This window comes from Polypterus senegalus, chromosome 6 (genome assembly GCF_016835505.1).
Source record: "Polypterus senegalus isolate Bchr_013 chromosome 6, ASM1683550v1, whole genome shotgun sequence".
NCBI lineage: Eukaryota > Metazoa > Chordata > Cladistia > Polypteriformes > Polypteridae > Polypterus > Polypterus senegalus.
Window position 1 is genome coordinate 1053358 of NC_053159.1, and position 21794 is coordinate 1075151.

General features: G+C 44.7%; 1 protein-coding gene across 3 annotated transcripts in view; it reads right to left on the reverse strand.

Annotated features, from left to right (window-relative positions):
- Positions 1 to 4590: 4590 nt before the first annotated feature.
- cacnb4a (calcium channel, voltage-dependent, beta 4a subunit) overlaps positions 4591 to 21794 on the reverse strand; it is a 74266-nt gene continuing 57062 nt past the window's right edge. For all 3 annotated transcript variants that reach the window (XM_039755210.1, XM_039755211.1, XM_039755213.1), the window contains 4 exons: positions 16016 to 16167; positions 13289 to 13384; positions 12997 to 13182; positions 4591 to 11091 (listed from right to left, as the gene is read on the reverse strand). In XM_039755210.1, the coding sequence (XP_039611144.1) occupies positions 10831 to 11091; positions 12997 to 13182; positions 13289 to 13384; positions 16016 to 16167 (695 nt within the window). In that variant the 3' untranslated portion in view covers positions 4591 to 10830. The remainder of the gene's footprint in view (positions 11092 to 12996; positions 13183 to 13288; positions 13385 to 16015; positions 16168 to 21794) is intronic.

Genomic DNA, 21794 nt, shown 5'->3' on the forward strand with positions numbered 1-21794 from the left:
TGGTGGGACTGGTGAAGGTTGCTGGTGGCCTTTATGCTGCGGATTTGACTCCAGTTCTAGACCGTGGCAGGCCGTTTCTTTTAAAGGGGTGTGTAACCTGAGGGGCTTCTCTCTGTCAGTCAGAGGACAATTGCTGCCGCCTGCTGAATTCCGGTGGCTTCACCGGGCAGGTGCTCAGATTCCCATTCAGGCTTACTGGTCCACAAATCCTTCACTTTCAGAGGAGGCCTTCTTTGCCTGATGTGGCTCAAATATTGGAGTGTTTTAAATCTCAGAGGTTCCGCTTTGGTTTCTTTTTTGAAAACAGCCACCTAAGAACGCAAGGCATTTGACGAAGAGGCCGTCCGGTCAGCCAGGTGTTTGTCGATCACACAGCTGTGGACACTCGGCCACCAATGCAGTTTTAAACATGGCAGAGTTCTGCACAACTCCGTCACACTCGAAGGCAAGAACTGGCGGCCAGCAGAGGTCCCAGTTTAGGTGCCCTGAGATATCGTGACACGTCAGCCATCCCTCGATCCCTGGGAGCAGCACCAGTCCACTGCCTAGAAAACGTTGTGGCAACCAGTAAACTCGAAACTAAGGAGTAGAACTAAGGAGTAGAAATGGCGCTAAGGTTTTGTCCTCGGTGGATCCAACCGTGGATGACCAGGGTGCTGACCTTTATACTGCTGCAGCAAAGATGTCACGTGTCACACACTCCAGGTGGTCCACCGCAACCATCACACAGCGGTGCCCGTAAGCAAAGTAGGCTGGCACTGAGGGAGAATGCTAGTCATTTTTATGGAGACAAAACCTAAATATAACCAATGGGTACAAGAAAATTCAAAGCCCAAGCCTGCTCAGGACGTTGGGTGGGCTCTGACGTTTGCTTCAACGTTCTCCTCCCGATGCACGGGGACCACAGGCTTGTGTCCAGTTTTCAGAAGACGTGTGGCTCCTAAGAGGCATTCTGGATGTCATGGGAGCCATAATAGCGGCGTAAACTGATTTCAATCTGGGGGTCCCCATCTCCGGTCCTGGAGGGCTGCAGGTTTTCATTCTGACCCTTCTCTCTATCCATCCATCCATCCATCCATCAATTATCCAACCCATTCTATCCTAACTACAGGGTCATGGGGGTCTGCTGGAGCCAATCCCAGGCAACACAGGGCGCAAGGCACGAAACAAACCCCAGGCAGGTGGCCAGCCCACCACAGGGCACACACCCACACTAGGGACAATTTAGGACCGCCAATGCGCCGAACCTGCATGTCTTTGGACTGTGGGAGGACATGGGGAGAACATACAGGGAGGACCCGGGACGCAAACCCAGACGGGTCTCCTAACCGCGAGGCAGCAGTGCTACCCACTGCGCCACCGTGCCGCCCCTTGTCTTAATTGGTGACCTGTTCTTGCTGCTAATTCGCTTCTTTTGAGTTCAGTTGAATTGACTTGTTTTTGAAGATTTGTTCCTCTGAATTGCTTCATGTCTTTCCTTAAACAGAAGTGAGTGACCAACAGAAGACCACCTAAGTCAGGGCCTCAAACGCCAAGCAGCTGCTTAATGCGACTCCATGACTGTAATTGTTGATCTTCTCTTTTCTAAGAGCACTGGGGACCTGAGCAGATCAACTGAGACCTTCATCTTTCTTTATGTTCAGCTATCGTATGATGGGCACAGTTGGCTGCTCGTGTTTTGTATCTCGTTATTGTTTGGCTGCTAATTAATGAAGAGCAAATCACTTGAACAGAATGGCAGACGAGTTAATTAGCAGCACAAACAGGTCACTGATTAAGAAAAGGGTGAGAATGAAAAGCTGCAGCCCTCCAGGACCGGAGTTGGGGACCCCCCGATTTAAAGGGTCATCGTCGTCACACGCTCACAGCCTCTCTCTGGTGCCGTCATTAGCGAGTCACATCCTCCATCTTAATTACAACTCCTTCCAGAACGTCTGTCGCCACTTCAGCGTGTCGTCGTTCCACCGCAATGGCGGCAGATGGACAGACGGAGTTCTCTTTCCTCTCCTCGGTAATTCAAGTAGCAGAGGTCCGATAGTTTGGCCATTTTATGATAGTGAAGCTCCTTGACTGCTCTCTGCTTTGTGATTATCACGGAGGACTTGTGACGAACACATTCGGACTCCAGGCCTAAGACAGCGCTGAGTGACTGGCAGTGCCAACCAAGCCGTCCATCTGTCAGTCAGCAACTCCTCGAGGGTGTAGACGGCTGGTCCTGATGGCAGTGCGGCACAGGGCACCTCATCCGGGCGTGTGTCCACCGCAGTGATGTCTGGTTGTAAACGTGGTGCTGCGCTTTCATTCTTCGCTGCCAGCAGATTCTCCTGGTAGTTGCGAGGCTCTCGCTTTATACGGCCGTGTCTTGCCAGATGACAACGATGTCTGAGGGCATCCTGATGATCTGAGGCCTGCTGAGACGGAGCAGCCAGCGGCACCCCGTCGTCACAGGATGAGAGAACTCGCGTCTTTCACCAAAGAGGGGCTGACGTGATTAGTGAGCTGACTTCAAGTTCACGTTAGAGAAGTTGGCACAAAGAAAGAAAAATCCAAGGATGGCCGCCCCTCCCAATTTTCACGCCCAAAATGCCACGACTTAAAGGTAAAAAGAGGGCAGATAGTCGGAGGAAACAGCAGCAAAGGTGAAGGCTTCTCAGGGCGACGTCTAATGTTTCTCCAGTTGCTCTTAATAATTGATCTGAGCGTCGGCCGCCGTTTGTTCAATCCTAGCGTTTCTGGTTTCACTGCCATCCACGGCACGACAGCCAACAGTGGCGGAAACAAAAGGCGCACATGAAGCGAGATGTGTGACCTGAAATGACTGCGATGGCGCGTCCCCTCCATTGCTGCCTTCCTAGCATCCTTGAAGGAGCAGTGACACTTGTGAGCCCTGAGCCTGTCTGGCCTGTCACCTTCATCGGCCCCCAGAGCCTGGACGCTGGTCACCTCAGGGCTACGGGGTGGCGCATCCTTACCATGGAGGCTTCTGTGCTTCCTCCACACTCGTCCTCTTAACATGGAGATGGTTTGTGAAAAGGCCATCAGATGTTCTCACGGTGGTCCTGACGCCAATCAGCTCGGGGGCTCCCCTAGTAGAAGGTGTCCATCCAGCCAGCCATTCCTGGAGTCAGGAGGACATCGCAGGGCCCCTCCTCGTGACACCCACACTCACTCATAGAGGCCCACAAGGACACGGAGAGAACCTGCAGACACCCTGGCCAGCCTTCATAGCTCTCTGGCGCCGTGTCACAATCAGCTGGCAGGATGTTCAATCGGGCCGGGGGGTGTCAAAGTCATTCTGGGGGGCTTTCATTCTAAATACCACCCATTGGACTTCATGGGCATCACGTGACAGACACACAAGTGCAAATGGGGGCAGACTGACCGGTCACCCTTTGGCTCGCCTTACGTCTGCTAATTAAAATGAAACAAGCAAACAGTAAAGGGGTCCGCGTCTAAAAAAGCAAAGCATTCGGAATGAAGCCGTCCGTGCCATTAGCACAATGTGGAGAGCGGCTGGGCGAAAACCTCCGGGACCCGAGTCCGAGACCCTGGCATTAAGGCAGCTTGACTTTGGTAGGTCAGTGACACACAACGAGACCCTCAGCCGATGTGAACGGCACAATCTGTGGACACCGCATAAAACAACAAAACGCCAAAGCTGATTCTGGTGGCGACATACGTGGAGAGCCCTGATTGGATGAACCAATGGGCACACAAGCACACCCACTTCTCATCGAGTCTTCTGAAACGAGAGCTTAAGAAAGTCTTTGTCGGGCACCAGGAATGCGGCCATTCACCAGTGCAGTGAGTGTGGCCTACTAAAGGGGGCTCAAGAGGGATAGCCCACTGTACCAACGGGCCACGCTGCCCGCTTCACTGACGCTCCATGAGCCTCTGTGGAGGTCACCATTGCTGATGCCCTAATTCTGCCCTTCTCTGTACGCTTTGTCTCCTTCCCGTTGGCCAGCCGGAGGTCCGGCTTTGTACCGCAGTCAGATGCCAGCTGCTTCTGCTTTCAAAGTTGTTGATTTTTGTAACGCGGTTTTTAAGAAGTCCGCCCTGTGAATGCGTCGTGACGAACCATCAAATACCAGACTGGGTCTTTGGACGACTCGCCGAGTAAAGGTCACTTATTGGGGTGGCAGGCCCACCTGTTAAACTTGGGCGTGGCTCCCTCCCATTGGTCAGCTGCAGTCCCTGTTGCTAGGTAACGCGTGGCCAGTTGCGTCTCGGCCCGACCTTTGGGGCTCCCTGTGTGCCCGAGTGCTGGGGTCGACTCCTCTGCTCAGGTGTCCTTCAACCAGGGTGCCTTTCATGGCCCAGAGATCTGCTCGAGTGGGCAAAAACGTTACCTGAGGCAGAAAGAAAAGACGTGAAAGGAGAAACACAGTAAGGGGGGCTCGACACGAGGAATCGGAATAATTCATGGCTCCGGATCAAATGAACGTCCGATGACCTCCAAAGACACAGAAGAAACACCGGAAAAGTTTTAGTTTCCATTTATTTTAGAAAAAAAAAAACTTTTAAATGCAGCTAAATATTTTTTTACACATCTAATTCCCATAAAACATTTCTTTTTTTTGTTTTGAATTTCATAAACCAAAGTGTTGTATCATGCATGCAATTTGCATTTCCCTTTTTTAAATGTCTTCTTCCACAAAAATAACAGCACAATTTCAGTTGAACTCGGATAAGCCGCTAAACAGTATGTGGAGAGTTAAAGCATCAGCATGCAGCACTTTACACATTTGCATAGTAAATGATTGGATTTTACCCAGCATGCCTTTTGTCGCGTTCTGCACAGATTTTGTCAGTTTGTGTCATTTAAGGAGCAGATAACGTTGGGGCTCGGACTTGAAAAGGAGAAACGAAAAACTCGCTTTGAAGGCGGAGTCATCGGCCCTCAGCCGATTGGTGCAAACTGTGACGCACAAAACTGGTTCATACCGGAAAAGGGAAAACGAGAGAATGGTTGAGTTCACCTGTAATTTCGCTCACTCCTGGCTGGGAGAAGCATCCATAAAAAAAATAACATCTTTAGTGACAGCAAAAATAACTCTATGTCATCCTAACGTCCACGAAAATGAAGGGGGTCCCCATTATTAGACTGAAATATACATACTGTTATCTCTTTAAATTTGATCTCTTTTTAAAAAATGCATTTAAAAAGTCCCAGTGTCACTGGTTGGAAAAGAAACTAAAACGAAAAAAGATTACATTACCATGACAACACATGCAATATCCACCAAATATGCCCTCGTTAAAAATAAATTAATTCAACACAAATGACAAAATAAAGTCAACTGCAATAAAGCAGCTATAAAGTTATTAAAAAAAAAAAAAAAAAAAAAGACAAAGTGACAAAGCAAAGCTACACGGGTGGCACTAAAGCAAGACCTCTCCTTCCCGAATGTCAGCAGGGTCCGCACAATTCCAAGGAGGAAGCCGAGGGACGTCACATCCTCAGGGGCCACGTGGCCTCGCGTCTCCAGCGTGCGCTGTGAAGTCTACGGCAGTAGTTTGAGTTCGGGCGGTGGTGCAGTGGCAGGTGACCACGGTTTGTGTCCAGGGTGTCCTGACCACAGTCCAAAGACATGCAGGTCGATGTATGTGTGTGTCTGTGTGTGTGTTAACCTCGTGATGGACTGCGATCAGCTGCAGCTTCACCACAGCTCTGCTCTGGTTCAGAAGATGGATCAACGGTTTTCACCCAAAGCACTGGAGGATTCCCGGAGGACCAAATGCACTCCAGTGATGACAGACCAACTGTAGGTCCCCAACAAGGCTGAGCCACCAAGCTTTTGTACCTTCATGTTCAAGTGGCATGACAATCCAAATGACAATGACAGAGCACTTCCACCTCGTTGTGGAGTCTCACGTCCCATAAGTCCGCACCCACAACACTCGCCAGCCACATTTCAAAGGGCTACTCACTGAAAATCAAGAAATACAAAACTGAACTACGGCGCCAGTCAGGCCATGAGTGGTCAAACAAATGACCTTCATTATGGACTATGAAGAGCCAAAGCCACATGTCACACACACGTGCTCAGCTGGAAGGAACGAGTGATGTCCAGAATCGAGGACCGGCTTGAACCAAACGGAGCCGCACGCCTAATGATTTACAGCTACGGTGTACGTGCTTTGCAACTGAGGTAACGGGAGCAGGACGGGGGCCAGAAGGGCCGACAGATCAGCTCACCTGTCCCAAGAGCTCTTCTGGCAGGTTCTGAACGCCAGCAGGACCTCCGACTCCACTTCACGACTCGGTTTGTTTGTGGGCGGTGGTGTGAAGCACTTCCCCTTTGTATCCACTAGGTGTCCCGGATTCAGTTTCTGGGTGGGGAATTGCAGACCACCAATACACCATCACTGCACTTGCACAGGAAGCCCACTGCAGCAACACACACGCCGGCGGCAGCTCTACTCGTCTCGGTTCCCCTTTTTCACAAACGGTTTTTGTTCACTTTGCCACTCTGCCACCGTGTCCTGGTGCTTCTTGTACTCCACCAAAGATGGTTTTTCTTAACTCTCTGCGAGGCCCTGCGGCGTTCTCGGACATGTTGTACGTATCCGGCCTACCCAGGTCACCAAGGACAACGAGGGGGCTTAGGGAGAACCACTTCTGATCATAAATGTGTTTTTAATCAGAAGCAAATGCTGACTGATACGGCAAGCACGGCCAGCAGAACGAATTCCAGTTACCAGGTGCTTGGAGGCTCTAAAGTGAATATCTGCAAGTTCATAAATATTACACGATAAATAAGCAAAAATAAAATCTCAAACTTTAAAAGTTAAATAGATTTATTTTTAATCTCATCTTTATGTCAACCATAGCTAGGCATGTTGGAATAATAACGTAGCACCAGATAAAGAATTCTACACTGGCAATAGTCAACTACTCAAAGTAGTGTAAATCTCATATACAGCATTAACACACGGTTAATGACAACTTAAAGGTAAACAACCACTTCAATTGGTTGATGAAGATTAATAGTCAACAGATTCATAATAACAATAATATCCATCTAGAAAAATAAATGCTCACAACGTGAATACAACAGCTCTCACACGTAGGAGTGGGGCGGGTCCTTACAGAGACCCTACGCGGCCCCTCAAGCGCATTTCACAATTCGGGATTCAGAAAGGTGTCGAGATATGAAAGCGACTACACAGTCGGTGCGAGTATCTTAAACATCATGCGGGAGTAACGTCATATCTGAAAAGCTAACACTGAGGTACTAACCTGAAAAGATGGCGCTTGACTTCTACTACGCAGTCTGTTAAACCAGTTAAGAGTGCGCCGACAGGACGAGGGCATGGCAACGTCTAATCTAACTTTGTGCTAACACAAATGTGCAATCCTAGTTTTCCAATGTGCTTGCTATTTTAGTCGTCCCTTTACGAGTTAGGAGTCTTGGGAGTTCTGAATGGACTTTGGGGGTGAGCGGGAGCGCTTACAGCAGCCTCACAATAAAGCAACACGTCTGTGGAGAAAAGTACAAATCAGGCAACCAAAGTATGGCAGTAAGCACATATCATCGTCGATGTAAGGCATCATCAGATCGATACGTCATTGGCAGCACGGCAGTACCGTGTTGAGAAAGCCGACTCAAAAGAAGTTACACAAAACCGTATATTACACCTGCGCCACACACAGTCCAACCACAAGCTGTGCCAGGAGTGCCAACAGCCTTGTGGCTTTAAAGGCAAATCCAGGATTAGCAACTTATGCTCTCCCTGTGTTCTGATGGCTTGGACTTGATGACACCACAAAGTCAGACTCTCCTGTAAACCGTCCGTCAATGCTACTCGCAGACGCCATGCATGGCACACACACCATGCACACAGCAAAAAGAGGAAGGAGTAATGCAGTGAAGTGAACAGCGAGAATAGGAAGAGTATTTTTAGTCCAGTTCATTATTTGAAATCTTTTTACATGTGTGTATATATATATATATATGTGTGTGTCTGTTTATCTATTAGATTTGATCAACTTTACGATATCAATATGCTCTTCTGTTTAGATTAACACACTCAGCCTTCACTCATCCATCCTCTTTCACACCACCGTCTTCCTGGCCATCACGTCCATGGTGGGGGGACAACAATCCACTAATTAAAGAACAACTGTGTAAACCCTGCACAGCCACATCCGTATCCACAAAGCTGGATCATTTGAACATGCGGGGACACACACACACACTTTAATATCTTAAGTAACAAAAAGGGCAACATACCGATTGTCAGCAAAATGAACAACTAAAGGAAAGCGGACTGTTCAATTTCATTTAATGCATAAACGACAAAAATTGTAAAGTGCAATCTGTTTCTATGATTGACAAGGAGTTGCCCAACGTTCACACTCAGTAATGCCACGGGCTACCACACCGGACCACTAAGTCAACAACTTTTTTTTTCCCCCCCCACAACACAAGGGTTTAAAGAGTCAAACAAAGCCCACCACGAGTCAGGCTACGGAATGATTCAGTGGGTTGACCACGAGCGCTTACAGTCGGCTTGTCTTCCATAACAAATAGCCTGCGAAAGCCCTGATGAGTTTTGTGGGCCTTCTGACCCACCTGAATGTCTGGGAGGTCTACGGGGTGAAGGACTCAAAAGACAGCGATGAGGATAACAAATCTGAGACTTCAAAAGGTTATATTGTGTAAATGAGTCCTTCTTTCTCCATCTTTTACATGGAAAAGTGAAGTTGTGTTACCATGAAAACAAATTCCTTAATGGCAAAGTAGGCCAGAACACATCTAAGGCGCTTTAACACATCTAAGGCTATTTCCATGATGAGACGGCTGTTGGCAAGGCCAGTTTTCCTGCAAACATTCGTCAATTTCCTCTGCTTTTCCCTGCCCTCAGATAATCAGATAGTAGCGCCTGAGAGTAGCGTCTATGCAGGTATTCTTGACATCTCTAAAGTGAGCTGAACGTTCCAAATGATCCAAATTGCTTGTATGCGTATCACAGTTACTGCAGTCTGGCTGGAAAAGCGACCGACTAAGACCGGGCCAGCTGATGTCTTGTTGCACGCTCGACATGGAAGACTTTTCAACGAGGCTTTGATAAAGAGGCACTAAAATAAAAGATGGCGAGAAAATAAAAACAAACTGCAGAGTTAAAACAAGTGCCCTCTAGTGGGTAACATGAGCACAGTCAGTTCAATTTGCCAGAAGTTACCTTTTATGCCAAATGCATCAGCTAAATTCCTTCTCCACAATTGTGGTCAAAAAGCGCATTCTAACTCCACACCCTCTCTGTACAGCAGGGCAGCACAAAAAATGCTTTTCTTCAGGTCTTCGGTAGCTCTGCAGAATTTGTGACATTTTTAACACTACATTACCAGCTTGGATATATTGTGTGGGTCTCCTTTACTTGTTGGTGCCATGTGTGAGTGTGCCAAGTGGCTAACTCATCAGTGCTGTTCACCCCCTACATTACAGGAGAAATAGAAACAACTGATGTCAAGATATGGAGGCCGCAGCCTATACCAGATTACTACATTAAGGCACCCAGTGTTGCACGTATGCAGTGATGTCGAGCAACTCAAAGTGTGAAAGTAAGCACGGGTGACACTCGAGGAGCCCACCTGGCTCTTCTACACTCGTCCATATCGGACATGCCTGCTACTCACCCAGGGTGCAAGGAGCAATGCTGGCAGTAATCAACCACATCCTGAACAAGACACCATGCCACCCAAATTCACACTCAGGCACTCAGGGCATCACACAAGCCCCCCGTGGCTTCATCTTCTGTCTGAGGGCAGGCCACTCTCCTGCACTGTTTAGCCTCATTAAAGTGAATCTGAATATTTAAGTCTGAGATGCAAGGTGAACCATAAAAAGAGCGTCAAATCTCCAGGAATAGCCTGCACTTTACACTCGTCAGGTGGTCAACATCAACATGATGGCAGCAGTAGCACACCGTAATCACTAGAGAATGAACAGTAAATGGCACTGCTGCTTGCAGCCATTCACTTTCCTCCTCTCCTTTGTGACAAGACTGCACAACATGCTGAATGCCAGACATCGTCCCAGAGTACCAGACAGTAACCGCTTGTTTGGATCACCAAGGATTCCCCCACACCGTGTTCCACAGAATTAGCGGATCTTTTTACAAGCCACTGCCATGGTGATGAGCCAGATGGCACAAATTGGTGCAAGAGCAAATGAAATGAGGGAGAATGGTGCACTCACGACCAGCTCTGTTCTGCTGCAGATATCGGGGAAAATGTTGTTTCTTTCCATTTATGGACTGCGTACAGTGCTACAAAAATTAAGAAAAAAACGAACATTGTCACAAATATGCCATACCCCATATTCCCATCACACCCAGAAAAACGTGGTAATCAAACTTTGCACAAACATTTATCCAATTTTTTTCACTGGCACTGGTTCAGAATTTGTTCTTATTTAAGAATTCTGGTCACATTCCACCGGAGCTGCAAAAATAAAACCAAAAATGAAAGCAATTTACGATGCAGTGATACTGTATCTCAAAAAAAAAAATTGAAAACATACAGAAACTTGGCCAAAAAAATAAAAAAAAACAAATTCCCTGTGTCTATATTTGCTGACACACGCTCAGCATTGAAGAAGTTAGCCTACATCCTCTCACGCTAGAACAGACAATGTTAAAAGTCAGCATCCAAAGTGTACTGCACCGTTTACACACCAATCTAGACAAGATCAGAGAACCAGTGCCAAAGGGAAATGAGGTATCACGTGTGGAAAACTCATGAGACTGAACCGGAGTGTCTTAGCTCTTCAGAACTGGGCTGTGAGAGGAGAGGAGAGGCCTAGCGGGTTCCCAGTAAACTCAAAGCCTGTGCCTCGAGTCATGACTGTAGCTGCCTGGAGAGCCACGGTTGCGATGTGGTTTATACGTGTCCTGATAGGAGTCGGAGTATTCTTCTTCCACCAGTGGGTAGTGGTCTCGGCTGTGCTGGGATCCAGAAGACAGCCGATTCCTGCTCTTGCGTGCTCTTTCACTGTGGTAGTTCTCATCAGAAGTCATCAGGCTCCTGCGTTCAATAGGAGAGTGCTCTGCTGAGTGGTTACTGTGCCTCATTCTTTGGCCCTGTGTAAGACATACAAGTAAAGTAAAACTGGCATCATGTTTGATGATTGTGAAAAGCATCCTTATTCCTGGGCATAGAGAAAAAGTCTAACTGTAAGAACATGAATATGTACCAGACAACAGGCTTACTGAAGGACAAAAACAGCGGGGAAATGCTACAATTACAGAAGAAAATAATGGCTAAGTAATGAATACTGGAACAGGTATGCGACTTCTGGTATCAGTGGTGTAAACATACAAAGGTCAGTCCAAAATAAGCTCCACAGCACAACACACAGGCCAGCTTTGTCAATTTACTGCCTTTTATACACACTTGGCTTTGAATTGTACACATTCTTCTAATGTCCACTTTCAGAAAGGAAGTGTCTTTGGCCTTTAGGTCTGCTCTTCCTTTTAACAAGAAGAGGTCATTCGGCCCTACAAGCTCAACAATAATCCTATTCACCAAAATAATGGCAAGATCTGAAGTCCAAATCTCTACTTATTCCACATGTCTGTGTGAAGAAGACCATCAAACATTTGTGCAGAATTTACTCTTAAAAAGTGTCCACCTGTGTCCTTGATGAAAAATTAAACTTGTTAAACTAACATCCTGCCATCCACTTTGGTTGCTTCTGTCTACTGCCTGCATGTAGACAGTAAGGAGTCCACTGTGACTCTCAAGTCCTTCTCATAAGGTTTACCAAATTAAATGTCCTACTGTGTATGGAAATCTCACATTTTTATTTCCCACACGTAATATTTTACATTTATTTACATTAAAAGTAATCAACCATGAATCTGGCCAAGCCTGTTGATTATGAAAGTCAACTCTGCTACAATTCAGCTGATTCTCCATTATCCGCTGTCCTCCTATTTTAGCATCACTTGTAAACTTGACTAGCGTTTTCTTTGTATTCAAATCAAATCATTTACGTATATTAATAAGAGCACAGCCTCGAGGGACACCACTGTTATCATCACCTATTCTATTGAGTTTCCTCTCACCATAACCCTTTACTCCAAGGGTACCACATACACAAAGTGCCCTGAATGCCCACTTCTTTAGTTTGTTCAACAACCTCTCAGGTGGTTATTTATCAAGATTAACGTTATATGCACCGCTGTGGTCATCTGCTTTTACTGCTTCCAATTGAATTTTATTGTGTTAGTCAAAAGCAATCTGAACCCATGCTGATTATTTGCTAATATGCCTTTTCTTGACATGTGACACTTGATCTTTTCCTTCATATTTTTCCCATTACTTTACCCATCATGCATGTTAAGCTCAGTTGCCAATAGTTCCTTGGATCAATCCAAAGCCCTCTTTTATAGTCAGACAAGTATTCATTTTTATAGATCTTATTTTATGTGTTTTGTATGGCATTATTCGGCTTACATTTATTAGTCACAGGTGCTGGTAGCTTAATACATCGTGAAATTACTGGAGACCTTCTTTTTTCTTGTCTCCTCTCCAACACCACTGCCTTACTCCTTCCACATTGTCTCATCTGCCACATCCCCTGCCTGCACATTCACACCACTTACTTGTATTTAAATCATCTGTACTCACTTTCCCAAACTCCTTGAGCTCATCCAAGCTAACATACTTCCCAAGATTGCTGATGACCACATACAGGTATTCTGGCCAGTAGGTTTAAGCAGAGGTCTAACTGGTGCTGCACTTCAAGTGCTTTATTATCTTACTGTGGCTCTTTTAAATGCTCACACCTCTCATGGCTTCCTAGGAATGGCTCTACTACTTTTAACAGGTCTGTGTGGCGCCACAAAGATTTTCATGCTAAAAACACCACTGCTCAGTTTTAACATTACACCCATTGTTCTTATCTAGAGATCACAGCAGAACAGAGTGGATATCACTTGCAGCATTGGGCAGAGCACAAAATTCACAAACACATTTGTTACCTGTAAGCCCGATATAGCCGTGGGGTACGGCGAAAGTGCAGTAGAGCCAAGATTACGGCCTAGTAGGGGATTCATTGGAGTGCTATTAGGTGCATGTGTGGCCCGCCAGTAGGCTTCCAAGTACTCGGCCAAATGTTCACAGGCATCCTCCAACTGGTTCTCATCTAAAATGATGTCAAACATTTCCTAAAACAAAAACAAAAGTTGTTTTTTCCATTTCTCACCAAATAAGCTTATATGTTGGGAACAGAAAAACTGAACACATCAAACATTTAAAAAAGATCAAATGTACCGGTGGACACTGTGCAAGCTTGTCTGCAGCTACCAGCTGGACATTCAGATGCTTACTTTGGGATTTCCCCCTGGATTTTATTAACCGCTGCAAAACCTGAAATTAAAAGAATAAAATAAAGAACATAATGTCATTGTGCAGAGTGAAATGCAAACAAAAAAAATCCTATCATATATTCTTTATACACATTAAAGGGCTGGGCCAGGCCAAGGGGTCACCCACGTAACACCTGGCAGCGGCAGGTAGAGGGTCATTTCCAGAGGGTGGGACTGGACCACGTGTCTCTGCCTGTTGGGTTGCAAGCCGGGATCCCGAGTTGTTTCGTCGTGTAGTGGGTGCAGCAACGCACTGTACCAATGCATGCTCCCCAACTTGACTTGACTTGATTAAAGTGCCAGGTAACTGTAATGTGGGCAGCACAAGCCTCTAGTGACTGAAATGAGAAAGCAAACACCGCATTGTGAAGCTTTGTTCAGTCGACAGTAACAAACGCCGGTTTTCTAAGGCACTGGATTAAATAAAGTATACATACAAATTCAGGGGCAAAAGACAATGCCAAACATATCTTGATGAACAAGTATCTTTAGATTAGTTAAAATTAAACATAATTTACAAAATACGCACATTACTGACTTTACTTTTTAATTATAAACACAGTAAATGCTTGGTTTGTGTTTTCTGATCTAGGCAGAATTTCTGCCATCCCTAATCTCACCTCATCTTCTCAGAGGATAGAGTGTGTGCACAAAAATGAATTAATATGATGGACATGGCACAAGAGGAATACAACTTTAGGTAAAGCTGGGGCAGGAAGGCAGCATTTTCAGAGGCAGAAAAGGAAGGAATTGTGGTGCTGGAGGTGGGATGCACTGGTAAGCTGAAGGAAGCAGGGAATGATAAACAAACTTTAGTGAGGCCACTCCAAGCTGAATTCATCAAAGAGTTGTATGAGGGTGGTGGAAATTCACAGATTCCTGAACCAGGAGCCCACATGAGAAGTAAAGTAATTGTGTTTGGGAAGCTGAGCCCAGCTACTGTACAATGGTAAGGATTCTGGGGTCCCTGCTCTAGATGTGTCTTCTGTTGGATTCAAACCTGGCAATAGATGTTGGCCTATATTGGTTATGTTAGGATATTAAACAGAGATAACGTTGATGGCAAAAACTGAAGAGAGTTACTGTGGGTGTGTGCTGTATTTAAATGTGTTCTGAGATTTTTCAGGAAAGGAAGACAAGTTTTGAGGTAAGGTTCTTCTTCTCACTTATTATGGTGCTAGAGAGTGGTGATGTGTTTGCATGTTGATTATCATATGCAAGTTAAGAATTTCACTGTAATTTTACATGTGGAAATAATAAACCTGTAACACCTACAAACCTATAACAGAGACTAGACACTAGAGGGCGATGTAAACTGCAAAGTAAAGTATAGTAGTTCTTTCTATTCAATAATGATACCATAGTGGTGGTGGGGGGGTGACATGATTTATTTTGATTAGCACATGCAAGTCAGAATTTGAGGGCACTCTGTACATGTAACAGTAATGACCTTATGACCTGCTGTACAGAATCACTCAGGCAAACCCGACTGCCGTTCCAGCATCACATCAGCTTTAGAAAGAATAGTCTCATTTCCAGCAAGCTGTGTCTGTAATTTTTGTGACTGCATGCGAGTAAAGGAGGCAGCCAAACAGTGATTGCGTTATTTTTTTAATTCTTGTTTACTGAGGGGTTTATTGTATTTGTGTTTTAGTTTTGAATACATAGTGTGCAGAGTCTATTGTGCCATTTCCCAATTGCAAACTCTTCACGTGAAGCACTTTAATTCCAATGCAAATTACTGTTGTGTAAATTATGTAGTTTGTGCTATCTACTCAGCTAGCATAATGAAATGATTTGATTTTTTTTGATGTCCTATAATGACAAGTAAACCAGCCCATTTGGTTGGATAACATGCTTACATGAATCATCAGGTTGTTTTAGCTGTAGGGATAGGAGTATGAGAGCCTGCTGTCTCAACAGGTCCAGTAACTTGTGTAATTGGGATTTTTTCCTGGTGAAAGGCATGATTTATACTTTATATAAAGCACATAAATTATTTAGCAACAACTTAGTCAGTCTTTATCCAACCCGCTATATCCTAACACAGGGTCACGGGGGTCTGCTGGAGCCAATCCCCGCCAACACAGGGCGCAAGGCAGGAGCAAATCCTGGACAGGGCTCCAGCCCACGCAGGGCGCGCGCGCGCACACACACACACACACACACACACAAAGCACACACTAGGGGCAATTTGGGATCGCCAATGCACCTCATCTGCATGGCTTTGGACTGTGTGAGGAAACCGGAGCACCCAGAGGAAACCCACACAGACACGAGGAGAACATGCAAACTCCACGCAGGGAGGACCCGGAAAGCGAACCCGGGTCTCCTTACTGCGAGGCAGCAGTGCTACCACTGCACCACCGTATTCTTATTATTACCTTTTCCTTGGTAAATATTTTTTGGTTGCTGTTGCATTGGTTTTTTATTTAGACGAGAAAGGATTAGTGGAGTGTGAGAAGAAGAATTAAAGGTGGCTTAGCATATTCAGGTAAACACTGGACCTTTGTGAAGAATAAAACGAAAGGCTGAGAGCTTTTGAAATTCTCAATACTCTGCTATGTTTACACCCATCAGGAGAAGATCCCCAGTTAAAAAAGTAAGACAGCTTTTATCTATCACCACATACCTTTGGAGAAGACACTTTCACATGTACAATAATTGGTGCTAAAGATGTCTTTATCAGCTGTGTTGGATGGTTGATTGTGTCTGCATCCAAAACTACTAACTGCAGAGATCGGGCCAGCTCAAAGATTCTTTCAATTTCACTCTGCACCTCAGCTGGAAAGAAAAGGATGCAACAGGTCACATCTGAAGTTCTCTTTTCACATTTGTTATTTTGCAGCCTTATACTAATTTCTTTTAAATAATAGTCTCCCACATCAAGCAACTCCCAATACCCCAGAATGACAAAGCGAAAACAGAATTATTTGACAAATTTATTTATAATGAAATATTACATTGACACAAGCATTCAGGCCGTTTATACAGTAATTAGTTGAAACTCCGTTTCTTCTTGGGTTTGAAATAAAAAGCTTCACACTCCTGGATTTAGGAATCTTCAGGTTCTGAATGTGCCCTGAATGCAGTGTGTGTGTGTGTGTGTGTGTGCACATACAGTACATCTGTAAAAAGAACAGCTGATTTTCTGATTAATTGATGCCATGCTCTGGAGTATGATTATGCTTCATACCCTGATTGGTTAATCAGCGCTCGCTGTAATTTGTCATTAAATTTGGAGGAAGCGTGTACCTACGTCTAAAGCTGCTAACTGGAAAGTGACTGGAATCAAACCAACACTTCTTTAATTACACACGAGATTGGGAAGGACTAACATACAGAACACACCATTTGCAGACTAGATGACCAGAGCACGCACATGCATGATTAGAATGGCCACAGCGGCAGTAATAATTGCAATATAATGCAATCGTGTTTTCTTTTATGAGATTTGGGAATAATCATCCGTACTATCAAGTGGTAGAAAGTTAGGGAAGGACAGTTCAATGAGAAAGTTTAACTCACATTAACAATGCTTTATTCAGCATCGACACAGGTCAGATTCTTTTCAAATGTTTGTCTTTCTCTCCTTTGTTCTGAGTGTCCCGCTGTGGGATTTCTATCACTTGCACAGAAACGTGTCGACTGCCTTGCTGACGCTTTGTTTTCCTACTGGGTGAACCCATAGCCTCTTTAGCATTATGTTTGCAAGTCGTAAACATTACATTGTTCTCAACAAGAATAAATGTTATTATGGGCACGGAAACATGTGAATGCAAAAACGTCCACATTAATGCAGCAGAGAAGGTCTGTGCAGTGTCCACTGCTGTACTGATGCAGATTCAGTGCCAGTTCTTCAAAACTGTCACAAATGCACAGCCCAATGTTGCAACTGGGAGTTTATTTGTGTATATGTCTTATATTTGTTTCTGTTGCTTCAGCATGTGAAGGTAGAATTACAGTGCCAGATCCGCACAATCGACACACCCTTTGTGCTATTGTAGGCTACCAGAGCTCATGGCTTAGTGACTTCCACACATTCCCTGATACAGATAAGAGTTGCTGCACTGTGAACACTACTTAGGGGACTAACGTCTTTCTTGTTCTTCCAGTTGATTGCAATCGTTTTGCTTTTTTGCCACGCATCTGCTTGCACCACAGTGAACCCTTAGCCAAGCGAATTCACTAGGCATGTCACGGTGGTCAAGTTGTAGACCACCATATGAATCAGTTTGAATGTCCGTGTCAAGGTCTGATGACCAATTCACATCGCCATTACCACCGCTTGACTCAACTAATGGTTCAGCTTCAGCTTGTTCTAAAACGGACTTAATAATAATAATAGTACATTTATTTGTAGCCGCCTTTCTAAACACTCAAGGACACCGAACAATAGTAAAGTCAAACACAAAAGCTAAAATCAGACAGAGCAATTGTAATCAAAGAGAAAAGCAGTCTTAAACACATGAGTTTTAAGTTTAGATTTGAAAAGTGAAAATGATTCAATATTTCTAAGCTCAGGTGGTAGTGAGTTCCAAAGCTGGGGAGCAGAGTAACTGAATGCTGGGCTCCCCATAGTGGTAAGACAGACAAAGGGGACAGTCAAGTGGATGGTGGAAGAGGATCTAAGGGTGCAGGAGGGAATGGCAACATGGAAGAGGTCAGACAGACATGGAGGGGCAAGAGGTGTGGATAGCCTTCTCATTTACATGCCATTGTGTTTTAGTTCAAGGCTCCACCCCAGTCATGAATATTGATCAGCTACCTTAGAGTGGCAAAATGCATAGAAATATTCTTTTTTTTTTTTAACAACATATGTAAAAATGTGTTATTAGTATATATAATAATATATTATTTAATGTTATTTTATCCATCAAATGATTGAAGAATACTGTCCTGATTCACTGTAAAGTGAATCATTACTAGGGCCCACGATTTACTGAGGCCCATGGAATTTAACGCCACGCCGTGGAATTTAGGGTTTTGCAGCGGTAAAACGCCACGCCGTGGAATTAACCTAACTGCCGCGGAAAATACCAAATCTGAATGAAATCTCGCCATTTGAGGCATATTGATATTAGTATAATTAGTTTTGATAACTTCTTTAAGTTCTTTCTTTAGCCTATTGCATCATCTCATTAATATCTCGTTCGTTGCTACTGAAATCGAACACAGTGGAGCTACAGTCCAGTTAAAGAAGCTGTTGGCGTTGCTGCAAAGTACTGATAAACTTAACGAGCTGAGGGCTGAACTTGAATTTGTATCTGTTCACTGCCAGCCAATTATGAACACTCTGACTTCTCTTGAGGTACAGTCATTCATGGCTGTCGATGTCTACAACAAAGTGCCTGACTTACTGTCTTGCCTGAAATCGTCCAGATTTCCAATTGCAACCAGCAGCTGTGAAGATGCAAAGCACAATGCTGCTGCTAAACTTGAAGAGTATTTTGTGCAAACCAAACAGCCGGCAATAGACCAGTTCAGATCTGTGAGAATATTTGATCCACGACAGATACCATTCTTATCGAAGAATTTTGCTGATCATGCACCATCAGTGCCAACAATGATGGCTGCAGCAGATGAATGACAAGCTTATCTGGACATAGCATCTCGTGAAGTAATTCCAGCTGATATCACTGCTTTTTGGCATGCCTCGTTTAGCAGCTCTTGCTAAAGTTTACATTGTGTTGCCGATCTCTTCTGTTGATGTGGAATGTTCATTCTCAAAATATGGATCGGTGTTGTCACCACTGCGATATTCTCTGTCACAAGAAAACCTATGAGCGTACAGTGCCGTTTTCTTCAACAATAAATGAACAATAACTTTAGAAACATTATTCGATAGTTTGTTGAGAATAATATTATGCCTACATATGTTTCCGCATCATTTGCCTAAAGCAAATCTGTGGATTAAAATGTGCGGATGTGAATGCTTTGATATACCTATTTGATTAGTATTACAAATTATGATTGATTATTAAGGACTAGCAAAATACCCGCGCTTCGCAGCGGAGAAGTAGTGTGTTAAAGAAGTTATGAAAAAGAAAAGGAAATATTTAAAAAATAACGTAACATGATTGTCAATGTAATTGTTTTGTCACTGTTATGATTGTTGCTGTCATCAAGGATTTGATTCTCATTATTTCTTTCAATCGGGTTTGTATTTGATGTGTTGTGTTCAAGTTACATTCCGTGTTTGTCAACCGTTGTAAAGATAACAGGTTTCATTCATCGAAGTGTTCACTACCCAAATCGCTACTCGTGAATCCAAGATGTTTAACAGGCATTCCCAGTATTAAGTTGTGGATTTGCCTGCAAATATTTAGTGGCAGCGTGTCTATGAACTTAATTTAAATTTCAGCTTTACACCTTGTTTTCCTACTGATATGTCCTCAAAGGCTTGTTCAGCTTCAGAGGGTTGTTCCTTTCTTACTGCATCAATAAACAGCTCATCTTCCTCTTTATCCGAGACATCACACACTGCATGCACGGGTTTACCTTTCCCAGTCCTGCAAACTTTGGCAAAGTGGTTCAATTGACCACATTTTTTACACTGTCTTACTTTAGCGGGACATTCACTTTTTCCACCGTGTGCTTTGCTTCCGCAGTGCCTGCACTTAAGAATATGCTTGTATGCGTCACTCGCTTCATATTCTTTTGCTGCCTTCTCAAATGTGTAATGCGTTTTTTATTCAGCGCTCTTGCTTGTTGAGTGCGTACTGCGTTCACAGTCAGTTCACATGAGCCGCTCGGAGTACATGCATCAAAGGTTCTCAGCTGTGCTTGCGCTATCTCGTGCGATCTTGCGATGTCCACGGCTTTATTTAATGTTAGCTCAGACCCGGCACTTAAAAGTTTCTCTTGCACTTTTGCTGAGTTTCTGCCAAACACTATTCTATCCCTGACCATCACATCTTCGAACTACGTGGGAGGCATGGTGATGGGTGACGTAACACCGCCTCACACGGCGGCCGAGCTGCAGTCTATGGCCGTATATATTTACGTAAGTAGGTTCCAGTTATGACCGTTATGCATAGAATTTCAAAATGAAACCTGCTTATCTTTTGCAAGTAAGCTGTAAGGAATGAGCCTGCCAAATTTCAGCTTTCTACCTACACGGGAAGTTGGAGAATTAGTGATGAGCCAGTCAGTCAGTCAGTCAGGGCTTTGCCTTTATTAGTATAAATTAAGAATAAGAAAAATTGCATTTATTTTGCTTGGGTTACGAAGTAGTCTTATGGAGTTCTGGTACTGCATTTACCAAATTTAAAAAAACATGCAGCGGAACTTACGATTTCTTGCTGCGGTAAATCGTGGGCCCTAATCATTACACGTCACACCTTGTCTGACTCGGGCTTAACCGTACTTACATAGAATTCCAAGCCAAGTCCCACTCGAGTTTAATGCTATGGACAGAAGTACACACTATATCATTTTGTTCATATCATATTTTAAGGCCATTAAATATTATGGCCTTAGTTTGCAGCATCTGCTGCCGGAGAGTTTTGTTTTATGTTGGTGGCCTGGGCTCAGTGCTGCTGCTTTGGTGACGTCGAGACTGACATCTGAGTTAAAGGCGTTTTCTGTTAATGTCACCTCATAGTGCCATCCACATCTGGTCACAAACCACCAATGTGCCGCTTTGATTAGCAGTTCTGCATTGCTGCTGTTCTGTTTCTGTTCACATTAGCGCTTTGTTAAAATAGTTTCCAAACCAAGATCAAGATTCATTCAGTTTTATTACTGCAAATTCATCCTGACTAATGCCCCGTCTCCGAAGTGTGTCAGTGCCCGGGTATGCGCGTCAAGTTTGGGGCTGAGTACCGGCAACATTACATGACGTGCAAGTACAAGATTTTATAATTCAACGTTCAAACAAAAATTAACACACCTTACAAAAATCACGTTTCTGTGCAAAGCAAAGTCTTAACAGGCCCACGTCAAGGTTAAGCAGCCCGCAGCAAAATCAAAAACTTCACTTTTCACACCGACGGGCTTTCCGACCCCTGCAAACGTCTACTCACCGCTGACGACGAAGCCCCTTTGGCGGACCCTCACATCTCGGGGCCCTCGGTGACGACGCCCTCCGCTCCAGTGGCCGCCCGCCTGTTTTCCCGTTGGCGCCCAAACGCAATCCGCCAAACGCCTGTCGGCCGAACTCTGATCTCCCGCGCAAACGTGCCGCCTGTGTGCTCAGCGTGCCACGCCAACGTTTCAACTACGCACGCGCGTTCGTGAGTCTCGCCGCCTCCACAGGGAGAGAAGTGAGGAGAGCAGAAGAGAGCAGCGGAGCGGGACACAACACAAACCGGAGCTTGTGCGCCTCCTGCCGTCAACCCCGACTAAGAACCCGGCAAGAAACAACGTCCCTTAAAAAAAAAAAAAAACAAAACAAATAATCAACAATC